This window comes from Geotrypetes seraphini, chromosome 4 (assembly GCF_902459505.1).
Source record: "Geotrypetes seraphini chromosome 4, aGeoSer1.1, whole genome shotgun sequence".
NCBI lineage: Eukaryota > Metazoa > Chordata > Amphibia > Gymnophiona > Dermophiidae > Geotrypetes > Geotrypetes seraphini.
This window is the reverse complement of record NC_047087.1, coordinates 85,692,199-85,705,013: the sequence shown is the minus strand read 5'-3', so window position 1 is coordinate 85,705,013 and position 12,815 is coordinate 85,692,199. Positions and strand designations below refer to the sequence as shown.

The 12,815-nt window shown below is 39.2% G+C and overlaps 2 protein-coding genes across 5 annotated transcripts in view; both read left to right on the top strand.

The window, feature by feature from the left end:
• The window catches only part of NRIP1 (nuclear receptor interacting protein 1), a 186,353-nt gene extending 177,776 nt beyond the window's left edge, over window positions 1–8,577 (top strand). For all 4 annotated transcript variants that reach the window (XM_033941844.1, XM_033941846.1, XM_033941847.1 and 1 more), the window contains one exon: window positions 3,233–8,577. In XM_033941844.1, coding sequence (XP_033797735.1) covers window positions 3,555–7,013 — 3,459 coding nt within the window. In that variant the 5' untranslated portion in view covers window positions 3,233–3,554 and the 3' untranslated portion in view covers window positions 7,014–8,577. The remainder of the gene's footprint in view (window positions 1–3,232) is intronic.
• The window catches only part of SAMSN1 (SAM domain, SH3 domain and nuclear localization signals 1), a 497,953-nt gene that overhangs the window by 177,768 nt on the left and 307,370 nt on the right, over window positions 1–12,815 (top strand). The window lies entirely within an intron of this gene.

Genomic DNA, 12,815 nt, shown 5'->3' with positions numbered 1-12,815 from the left:
ATTTACATGTCCCTTGCATATGTCAATTACAGAATACTAGCACTTCATAGGTATGCTTGTACTTATAACGTAAAGCTATCTATTTAAAATGTAAAGCTAGCTATCCTCTTCATAACCTCTAATTTCTTATTATGTCCTTCACTCATTTATTGAATTTACCTGTTTAGTTTATATGCACAAGGTGATGGCTATTTGCCTAAGCGCTATTTTGTAAAAGTGCATATAAGTGGTGTAATGAGTAAATGCAACATAGAAACATAGAATATGACGGCAGAAAAGGGCCGGCGGCCCAACAAGTCTGCCCAATCAAGATCCTTCCCACCCTCGAGAAACTATCCTCTATTATACCTCTGTAGTGACCCCATATACATATGGGTGAGCAAGGAACAGAGCTCCCACTTACAAATGTAACTTCCAAAATATTGTAGATTACCCATTTCCCTCCACATTTATCACCTCATTATAAAAGTACCATTTATACTCAAATATAAGTCAATACGAATATGTCAACACCCCCATTTTCCTCCCAAAAGGAGGAAAAATGGTTGACTCGAATATAAGCTGGGCAGCTTAGCCCTGCCAGGATCTGCACCCAGTGCCCCCTCCCTCCCCTGTCACTTTCTGCACCCAACCCCCTTCCCTTTCTCCTCTGTCAGGCTCTGCATCCAGCCCCCTCCCTGACAGGTAGTGCACACAGCCCCCTTCCCTACCTCCCTCCCAGGCTGTCCCCCCTCCCTCTCCATTGTACCTCCTCTGCCGCTGGAATCCCTGGTGGTCCTGAAGTGTAGCGGGCAAGAGCAATCTTTCTGCGCTCTTGCCCCGCCCCAGTTGGTCACTGCCACGAGTTCCGACTTCAGCTGCTGAACGGTACCGAGCAGGAAAGTGCTTTGGTGCTGCTGGTCAGTGCTAAGTGGTGGCTTTCTGAATGGCTCCCGCAAATATTCATTGTTGATATCTGGAAAACTTGACTAGGTGGAGTTGCCCCAGAAGAGGATTGGGAATCACTGCATCACTACTATATGTGACCAGAAATAGGTAGTTCTTAGCCTTCATTTTTATTGGAGGAAGTGTAGGTTTGTGATGTCTCAGAATGTTTTCACTTGAAAGAATTTTAAATAACCTACTTTGGGGGTTTTATCATTAACACTGTAAAACCAAATGTGAATAATAAGTACACAGATCACTTTCAAACCTCAAATTAGGAAAATTGTGCAAGGTTCATTTTTTAAATTGCAAATGCTAAATAAACTGGAGGGATGTATTTCTATTAAGGATTTAAAACTGATTGAGCAAAGTCTTGTGATTAGTGTTTTGGATTACTGCAATGCTCTGCTTTTGTGTCTGTCAAGGTTCAATATTAAGGCATTGCTGATTATTCAGAACGTCGCAGCATGATTTTTATCGGGTTATGCTAGATTTCAACTCATCAGCCCTATTTTGTTGGGATATCATTGTCTGCCTGTGGAAAAAAGAATTGAGTTTAAAATTTTACTTTTAATATACAAGGCATTGAAACAAGATTCTGATCAGTACTTGAGTGTGGTATTGAAAATTTGTCATCCTAACAGAGCATTAAGAGCTGAAGGTACAGTTCATTTGACTATTTCAGCATTAAGGAAGAAACAGGTAGCATTTTGAAGAGACAGGTAGCAGTCATTTTCAATCGCAGGACTAATGCTATGAAACAAGCTCTTTTTGGAGATTGAGTGATACTGTAAAATTTTAAAAATTGTTAACTCATTTAATCAGTGAATATTTTTAAAAGAAAAATATAAAACGAGTAGGGTGTTAGAATTCATGTTGTCATAGTTCATATGATGAATAGCACAAACTTGAGTTATGTGGTAATTTAGGATTATATATTTTTAGTTTGTTTTATTGTAATTTGAGGTCTTTGTTGGGTGGATTTTATTATGTATATATATTTTTGGAATCCATGTGAAGGGCCCTTTTTTTTCTTTAATCTTTATTGATTTTCAAACTTTGATAATGTAATACAATTGGTAAATCATAAATACTGCATGGAATGCACTAATAACTATACAATTATTACATTAAACAATCATTTACTTCCATCCTCATCTTAATTATTAATACAATAATACATATGATGTGATTTCAATATTATAATTAAATATTTTAACTCCTCAAAGTATATTTCCCTCCCCCCCACCCACCCTTCCTGGATGTGTAAAGAAATCTAATGAAAAGGGAAGAAACATGACCCTTACTGTAATGCAGCAAAAGTAGTCAATGGACTCCATACATCATTAAAGAACTTACTAGTCCCCAAATGTTCCGCCATCATTCTTTCATACTTATACGTGGTACACATATTTACCCACCAAAAAGTATAATTAATTCTGTCATGGTTCTTCCAATTATGTGTGATCAGTTGAACAGCTATTCCTGTCATGATCAGGAAAAGGCGACTTTTATACTTGTCTAAAGTAGGCTTAACATGAAGTAACGTACCACATATTACCGCCTCATAGGATAAGGGGATAGATGACCCAAGAATGATATTTATTTGTCCCCAAACTGATTTCCAGAAACTAAATATCAGTGGACAAAAATATAACAGATGATCCAAAGTCCCTATATGACAATTCCAGTATCTATTAGAAGGGCCATTTTTGATATGACGTCTAAATCCAACTTTGGACATTTTGAGAAAAAGCATCCAAAACTCGGGTGGAGAAAATGTCCATTTTCAAAACCACAAGATGTTTTTTTTTCATAAATGACCTATCTAGACGTTTCGGCCCCTCTAACTGCTAAGCCAATACCTTTGTGTAAGTGGTCGGGGGCACAGTCGTGGCAAAGTCAGCCCTTAAATGGGTAAGTGTTGATATTAAACCCTTAACTGTTAGCAGGCCAAATAGGACATATAAATAGCAGTCTTATCGGTGGCCAGTTCGATTAAGAGCTGAATATTGGCACTTATCCAGTTAATTGCCACATATATCCGTATATTTAATGCCGGCACCTGTACATAGCCCAGCCTTAAGTATTCGGACATAATTTTGGTGGTGGCAGCTCTAGGTTGCAAAGTGTTACACTATCACAACAGATCAGGCAGAACATAAGGAGCAAAAAAAAAACCATTGACTACAGGTACCACCAGTTGAATATTAACCCCTTAATATTTATAGAGACTTTTTCTTGTTACTAGAGAAATTGACAGGCTTCATTTTTCATGTTTTCCTGATTGATTCTTTCTTTTTTTCAGGTATCAGTAAAGACAGAGTTGGAGAAACAAAAGTCAAGCAGCAAAATATCTAAAAATTCCCCTGATGCAGATAAGAATGGCATCCATTTAATACAGGAGTACAACATTTCCGCAAAACATATCAGTGTACAAGTCTGATATGAATTTTGATTAACCAGTCATGGGGACCAGAAGGATGTTTGTGTAGTTTGCTCAGGGCATGAATTTCGTTTCACCCCACACCATATGAAAGGATAGACTTCAACTTGTCAAATAAATTATAACATCACTATAATCTTCTGAGTGAATAGAAACGCTACCTTTGTGGATACGTTTATTGAACATGACTCATGGAGAAGAGCTTGGCTCTGAGATGCAACAGGATTCCGTTGTTTTAACTTATCTGGAGGGATTACTCATGCATCAGGTAGCAGGAGGCTCTGATACTGCAGTCGACAAAAGGTCCAGTGTACAGGCTGAAGAAGAGCAGAACTTTAAGATATCTGGCAATATATTTTCTAGCTGTCAAAGTGATGGTTCAAATCTCAGCACAACTACCAGCCAAGGCTCTGGGATGCTGCACCTCAAAAAGGCAAGGCTCTTGCAGTCTTCCGAAGACTGGAACACGGCAAAGAGAAGGCGACTGTCTGACTCCATTGTGGATCTAAATGGAATAAAGAAAGCATTGTTAGCTGGGGTGGTTGAAAGTGTACCTAAAGGCAAGCAGGATAGTGCATTACTTGCCTCTTTACTTCAGTCATTCAGCTCTAGGCTGCAAAGTGTTGCACTCTCACAGCAGATCAGGCAAAGCCTTAAGGAGCAAGGTTATTCCTTCTGTCAAGAATCTTTGCAAGAAAAGGAAAAAGATTTAGCATGCTTTGGTGCCGCTTCCAGTCATTTAAAGACTTTGTTGAAGAAAAGTAAAGTGAAGGATCAAAAGCTGGACAACAATTTTCCTAATCTGCCCAAAAAGCACCCTGGGGAACCTTTTACTGAAACTTCTCATACAGGACAGAGTGGGACCAAAGATATTGGTGAGCCACTATCATGTGCTGCAAAACTACAGGCTGTTGCAAGTATGGTAGAGAGAGGGCCCAGTCCTGCTATTTCACCGAAACCAAGTGTGGCATGCAGTCAGCTTGCTTTACTTCTTTCAAGTGAAGCTCATTTGCAGCAGTACTCGCGGGAACATGCTTTGAAAGCACAGAGTGCAAGTCAGTTGGCAAGTGAGAGACTTGCCACAATGGCCAGACTGCAGGAATGTACCCAGAAGGATCACGGCCAACTCCAGATATCAGAAAGAGCGCCAAGTAATTTGAATGATCACACCAGGTGTAGTAAAATAATACCCAATGCAAATAATATGGCGCCTTTTCAAAACCCAACAGGAATTACACATTTGTCTCCCAAGACTTTAGGATATAAAAGTTCTGTGGAGAGAAATAACCTGAAATCATCTCCAAACAACAGCTTGCTTTTGCATCTTCTCAAAAGTCAAAATATCACAAAACGAAATGAAATATGTGAACAGAATGGGAGATGCAACAGATTTGAGGACAATAGCATACCAATGATTATTGATGAGAGTTCCGACAATCCTAGTTTCACTGACGGTGAAAGTTCTCATTCAAGTTGTATTCCTATAGACTTATCTTTTAAACAGAGAACTATGAAACCGGAATTGAGTCAGCCTGCATCTCTCAATAATTTGACGCAATCATTGCTTCATAACTGGGATCCAAATGGTCGAGGTTTTGAGATCATAAAAGAAAGTAAAGAATCGTCCAGGGGATCACCACTGAAGCCACATCAGAAAGTGACATTGCTTCAGTTACTGCTTGGTCATAAGAGTGATGAAAACCTAGAGAAAAGTCTGGATCCTCAGGGACCACAGAATACTGTTGACTCAGCAAAATTCAATATGCCCATACAAACTGGCACACAAACTTCTATTACAGAGAGTACCAATATAAATCGAATGACTCCATTAAACACTCCACCTTTACTTAGATCTGCGAATATAGATTCTCCTATAAATCTTTCTCACCAGCCTCTAGCTATGAAACATAACTCACCACCATACATTTGTAGCATTCAGCCAGAAAGGCTAATAAATCCTGCATCTAGGCATCTGATAGATCTTACTAAAAACAAAGAACTTCAAGGCACTAAACAACACCCAGATGAAAATGCACCAAACAGTTCATCCTTCAGTGCAAGCAAGCTGTTACAAAATTTAGCACAATGTGGTATGCAGACTTCTATGTCTGTGGATGAACAGAGGAGCAACAAGCAGCTGTTAAATGTAAGTCCAGTCAAACCTCTAGGTTTGATTAATAGCTTGCATAGCCCTCTTCTCTCAAGCAAATCAAGTACATTTAAAGAAAACGGTACAGTATTCAGTAATCCTCCTACGCCTGCTGACCCAGGACTTTCTGGGTCAGAAATAGAAAATTTGCTTGAAAGACGCACTGTCCTTCAACTTCTTCTTGGTGCACCCAGCAAAAGCAGTAAAAGTGAAAGGAAGCTTTTGAAAGGTGAAGGCTTACAAGAACAAAAGGATAAAGGTTGTAGAGAACGAACATTTTCAATGAAGATAAAAAAGGAATCACCCAAAGAGGAATCCAGTATATCTCATCGAAATGAACATCATTTACGAGATACAATAGGCAATAAATTTCTAGGAATGGCTCCTTTACCTCAGAAGAGTACAGGAATCTTGTTAGCACCAGATGATGTTAAACGAGAGCCTCTCTCCCCTCAAGATTTTTCTTCCTCTAAGAACGGTCTTCTAAGTCGTTTGTTGATCCAGAATCATGAAAGCTATTCACCTGAGGATCTGGATGCCAGTCAGAAAATTAACGAGTCAGCACTGCCAGAATCCAAAAGCCTCTGCACAGTTCCAAAAAAAAGAAAACTTATGCATACTGAGCCTTTGGAAACTCACATAAAAAAGATAAAAAGTAATACACCTGAGAGTCCAGATACATATATTTCTTCCCCTGAAGTAGTATCTGGGCCTTTCCTTCACCAGTACAGAAATAACTTTCTTAGAAACGATCCTGAACTGAAATATTTCACAGGTCATGGCTTGCATCATGAAAACGAACACAGGAGCTGTTCTAGAGAAAGTAAAAGTTTTAATGTGTTAAAACAGCTGTTGCTATCAGAAAACTGTGTTCGGGATTTAGCACTGCACAGAAACACAGGCAGCGAGGAGAAGGTAAAAGACAGCAAAAATAGCTCCATGAATAGACCAGAGTTCAGCGTTTCTTCCCTTCATGCATCGGTGGGCTACCATATTCAACAGAACAACTGTGCAGATCACAGGACATTTCAATATCCAGTGCTTGTAAAAAGTCCTGCTCTTTCTCTTCCTGAAAACTTAGGTAGTATAGTATCCCGGCCTGAACCGTGCCAGTTCACTGTATGCCCCATGCCTGTTGATAAAACTCCTTTTCGATGGGTGATCACAGGCATGGACAAAAATGAAAATGGAAAAGACTCACCAAGACTGACCAAAACTAACCCAATACTGTATTATATGTTACAGAAAGGGGGTAGTTCCTTCATCAATCAAGAAGCACAGGGAAAGGTTAACTGGGTTGATTCTCCTTTTACAGAAAAAGTAGCACATGCTACCTTCAAGGAGAAACTGGTGCCAGACACAGGAGCAAAATCCCATTTTCTGAACTTAAGTCCTAATGGCCATATGGGCAGCAGGGCATCCAATCACAATGGAAACGGAGAGGCTTATGGACTTTTTGAAAAAGTGTTGACAATAAAGAAAGAACCCGAGTAAAAGGTAGCAGCCATGCAGAGTTTACCTGTACAAAGGATGGTTTGGAATTTTTATATAAGAACACAATTTCATGTGGTATAAATACATCAGCATGATTTGATAAAAGCATGGTCTAATTAATTGTTTTATTTCATGTATGCTTGTTTTATTGTGACCTTTACTTTAAAGTAGAAATCACAAGAAACCTACCCAGGTGAATGTTAAATTTTAAATGGAAGTTCTAATATGTTTTCTATTCAGTGTGTTCAAAATCTCAGATCCCAGCTAAAAAATAGAATGTTATAATCCCAAAAGTTATTTATATAGGTTCTGCATTTCCTCTTCCTTTTCATGTGTTTTCTTCCTCCTAAGAAACTAGCATAAGGTTGGTGCAAGCCCTGAATTTGCATTGATAAGTCTGAAATTCTTAGTATATACCTTATAGGATACAGACTTTATCTTCCAGTTCCTCAATAATCCAGTGCAAAAGAAAACTATAGGACTGTTCTGAAAAAATAGACATCTAAAGTTCTGGTGCATGTTAAAATTATTTGATGGTTCCAGCAGTTATTACTAACTCTCCACAGTTTTCTGGATCAAAGGTTTTCCTCTGCTTCTTCAGCATTCCTCCACCCCCCCCCCCACCCCCCAATACTTTTATGAGTAAATTTTCAATAGGGCACCCCATTGGCAGTGCCTGTATGCACTTTAAGCCAATTCAAACGCGGCCACTTTGCAATCACAAGAAATCTGCTTATATTTTGGCCAATATTCAGTGCTATTTACTGCATATACTTGAATATAAACCTAGATTTTTGGGCCAACAAAATGGCCCAAAAATGAGGGTCGCAGTTTATATTCAAGTCTTCCCCTTCTTTTTGGGGGAGAAAAGGTTATCTCACTTTATATTAGGATGGATTATATTCAAGTATATAAAGTAACTGACCAGGAAAAGCTCCTGGCTGATTAACTAGCACTTAGCCAGCTAAGCACTAATATTCAGCACAAGATGGCTGCTTAATATTAGTGCTTAGCAGATAGCTAGGTAGCAGCCAAATCGGGCCATGTAACTAGCTGGTCTGTCTTTGACCGCTATAAAGTTAGCCGGCCAGCACTGAGTAACAGCTTAGCCAGCTAAGTTTATAGTGGCCAAAAATAAACTGGATATTCAGTTCCAGTCACTGGAAACAGCCTGGCATTGAATATCCAAGCACAGTGCCAACCTCAGGAGTCATCCGGCTAAGTCCCACTGTCTGAATATATTATCTGATATATATCATCCCCATTGTTTCCATATGAACTGGCTGTATGGCTAAAAGTGTGTGCGTGCTCTGACACAATTTTCACCAGTATACTTGCCATGCATGTGTATTTATGAAACTATGCACATGTAATTTTCAAGCACACCTCTTTTTTTTGTCATGAACTATGTGCGTAATATTGGGTGGTTAAAAGTCAATTTATCTAGATACAGCTGATTTTAAGGGAGAGTGTGGCACAGTAGTTAAAGCTATAGCCCCAGCACCCTAAGATTATGGGTTCAAACCCACACTGCTCTGGGCAAGTTACTTAATTCCTCCATTGACCCAGGTACATTAGATAGATTGTGAGCTTACCACGACAGACAGGGAAAAATGCTTAAGTACCTGAATAAATTTATGTAAACCATTCTGAGCTCTCCTGGGCGAACCATATAGAAAATTGAATAAATACATTTAGAAGAGTAATCTCTATTTTTAATTTATGAAAGGTATCTAAGCCTTTGAAAATTTACCCCCACCCCCAAAAAATACCCTGCTATTATAATAACACCTAAAAACATTTTTCTTAGATTGCAGCAGGACTGTGATCTTTCTTTATGAATTCTAGTATTGCTCAGGAATACAAAATGGCACCAATTTGTATTGTATATTTATGACTACTGGTAACCTACTGCATTGCAGAAAAGCAAGAATCTAGTCAATTCACAGCAGCATCAGATTCCATTTTGGCCTCCTACCATTGATTCTGTGCAAAAGGAAGACCACATAATTTCCACCAGTTGTGCATCATGGACATAGTTTATTAGGGACATACGGAGATGGTGATCTCATAAGTCTTCTTCCCCTTCAGAAAGTAAGCTAAAAGTTGAACTTGTATACTTATTGTGCTAATTTAAAAAGTAATATATGGGTAAATCAGCTATATGAAAATGGCTCACATTTACATGGTTATTTTAGAAGTCTGATTCTAAAAAATGGCATGGGAGGCTAATTGGGCAGGACTAAAATCTACACTTGTATTTTCCCATTTCAAAAAGGGGATTCACTTGGACAGTGGCATAGTAAAAGGGGGGAGAGTAAGGGGCACACAGCATGGTAATGCCGGGCGCTATCCTCCCTCACTACACCACCGCACCTGAATGCCTTAATTTATCAATATAGGGATTTACAACTGCTCCCAGGCACAAATAGGATTTTCAGAAGTGGCTTGATTTGGGCAGAGAGATTAAGGGAGGTCTGGTCATTAATTTCCAATTGGTATTTTCGCCTCAAAACTGAAAGGATAGATAGAATATGATCGCCATATTTAAAGAGGAACATTTAAACATGTAGGAATTTAAAATGGCTGACATACACTTATAAAAGTTAGTACTTATATATATAATAAAGCTGCCATCGGTTGCATTCTGGGACTTGTAGTCTTGCTTTTCTTGGAGAATGGAATGGAGAAATCCGAACTAAAAGTCCCTACATGCAACAGAGTAAGCCCAGGACTGGATCATCACGATTCTGTGAATCTGAATCCAGTTGGCGTCCTTAAGGGCAAATTCTATAAGAAGCGCCCAAAAGTTAGGATTCAAGTAAAATTGGGTGCTCTTTAATGAATCACGCGGCACCTATTTTGGAGGTGCCCAATAAATAGGCCAGCTCTAGGCACAATTAAAAGATGGGCGCCTATGTGATCACTTAAGCACGCTTAAGAGCAGCGATTCTGCAACAAGGTGCCTAACATGTAGGCACACCTAATGTGCATAGTGCCTATTTTTTTGAAGGCCACCTAAATTTTTAGAGGCGCTTTATCGCAGAATCGCTCTTTCTTGATAGGCACCTATGTTTCAATTATTGCTGATTAGAGCTTAATTGAACTTGTTAATCAATTTAGATAGATGCCTATCTAGTTGGGCACCTCCAAAATAGGTGCCTAACATTAGGCGCCAGTTACAGAATTTGGGCCTCAATGTATAAGTTCTGAAATACTCTTTTCCATGTATGTCAGCAATTTACACATGAAAGTTGCTACATTACCTGCACTGATATTTTCCAGTAGTAAAATTGTTGCTTCCACAACACAAAGCCACAACCTACACATGTATTCCTTCATGCTATTTTAGGAAAGTTTATACATCAGTAGATTTTTCTATAATACTACCAGAACATAAGAAATGCCGCTGCTGGGTCAGACCAGTGGTCCATCCTGCCCAGCAGTCTGCTCACGTGGTGGCCCTCAGGTCAAAGACCAGTGCTCTAAATGAGTCCAGTCTCACCTGCGTATGTTCCAGTTTAGCAGGAACTTGTCCAACTTTGTCTTGAAACCCTGGAGGGTGTTTTCCCCTATAACAGACTCCAGAAGAGCGTTCCAGCTTTCCACCACTCTCTAGGTGAAGAAGTATACAGATTATGGCCTGGAGGTATTGATTTCAATTTCAATTCTATCTAAAAGGGGCCTTTCTATTTGTCATGGTACACATATTTTTAGCCACAGTGAGGGAAGACATCCGGGGTGGGGGAGCAAATATTTTTGGTCAGGGGAAAAAAAATACCAGTTTAGATTCCATTTTCAGATCTATTTTCAAACTAAATTCTTTCCACAAAAAAGCAGTTGCAAGCAAGCATGTATCCATTGCAAGTTTTGAAAAGCAAAAATACCCATATACCTTCCTACTGAAGTCTGCTGCAGAGACTGCAAATAAAAAAAATGTGCATGGATTTTTCATTAGTGCAAGCATTTTGAAAATGACATCCTCTTTACAGATTCTATGATGGGGTTGTACACTTTACAGAACATATGATACTACTCTGACTACTTTGGGTTGAATTTTTGTTTTAAAAGGCAGCATAATATCATACAAGTAGCAGACCAGCATCATATTTGGATTATTTCTTGGAGATTTTTTTTTTCATATATTAGGATCAAATTGTTCACTCCAGTGGGCTCGAGGATTTTTTAAAAGGCAAACCTGACCTGTATCCACTTTTATTTATACATTTTGTTTTAGCTGCCCTTCATTCAAATGATGTTGCTCTTTAGGAGAGTGGGGTAAAGTATATGACAATAGAGTGAAAGATAACTCACTAATACAGAATGTATGAGCTGGTTGAATACGTTTCCATATACCAGGAGAGGAAAGTTAAGAAACGTTTTCCCTACAGACAGCATTTTTGCTGCTTTTTGAATCAACTTGTGCAATGCTAGAGCTCCCAAACCTGGCTTCACTGGAAAACAAGTTTGGTGCCCTTTGCCGGCACATTTTTTTTTTTTTCTACTGCTGCTGGAAATAAACTCAAGATGTTCCCAAACTGTTTTTCCACCAGACAATGGAATCAGTTACTCCATAAGAAAAATGATTATTCAGCTGCAAGAACTATTGTAAAATTAGATTTAAATACCGATAAGAAAAGAAAACATTTCTGTCTTATATATTTCCCAAGTAGGCCTAAGTAGGTTTGCATTTCTTTTTTTTCTATGAGCTTTGAGATGTATTGAATATCCTTTCAGTGGGAACTTAGAGGGTCTCAAAGCTTGCATCTTTAAGTCACTGACAGCCCCCTCTCCCCCCCCCGCCCCACATACACACACTTTACTAAGCCGTGAAAGAGGTTTCTACTGTGGCCTAGAGCGCTAAAAGCTCCAATACTGCTCCAAAGCTCAGAGAATTCCTATGAGTGTCGAGCAATGCCGGCTTAGTAAAAGAGAGTCTGATAACCTTATAAAGGTATCTTCTTTGCCCAACTGTTCAATTTTCTTTTCAATAATTTAGAATGATATATATCCCTTTCTAGACTTTCACTGCAAAATATGTCCTCAGGTAGAAGTTCAAATCTGGCTCACCGCTCGGAAATTCAGTCCCTTGAGCAGACAAAAACCAACTAATTTGGTTTGCTGATTCAGTATATAACCTTTTTCTCTTCCTGACACAGGATGTGTATGATTCCAGAAAGCTTTCAATCAGCTCTCGTATGCTAAGCCATGAGGGGAAGGGACATACCTAAAAAGAGACAGTATTTTAAAACCTTTGTATGAAATAAAAAGCTTGAAGAGTAAACACTTGTAGCAAGTGTCAAGCATTCAGCTATGCTTCTATAAGAGTCATTTATATTTTGTATATGTGAGTGTTTTAGAGTAGCTATGAGTATAGACTTGATGGCTGATAACTACAGTAAAAGTTGTCAAATGGGCCCATCTTTTAAACATCATACTAATCCAGTTCTGGTTTCTTGCTATTGAATGTACTTACAGTGCTAATTATATTTTTCTGAAGCCTATCAAAACAACAAATCCGTGCATGCACTGTGGTAAAGCCAGGATTGGATTAACCAGTACACTGTCAAAAGCGCGCTGGACATTAGCACCCCGACAATCATGGGCTAACATTTGCGTGCAGGATAAATGCATGCCACTGCTGTCCCATTAGTACTGTGAGGGGGGTATTGGGGGAGATCCCCCTCCACTAGACTTACAACTGCTCACCCTCCCATTCCCCCTCCTCGTCCTTGCACAACCCCTCTCAGAGCAGAAGAGTAGGGTTTCAGGAGGAGAGCGGGACTTTTAAATGTAGGGGGG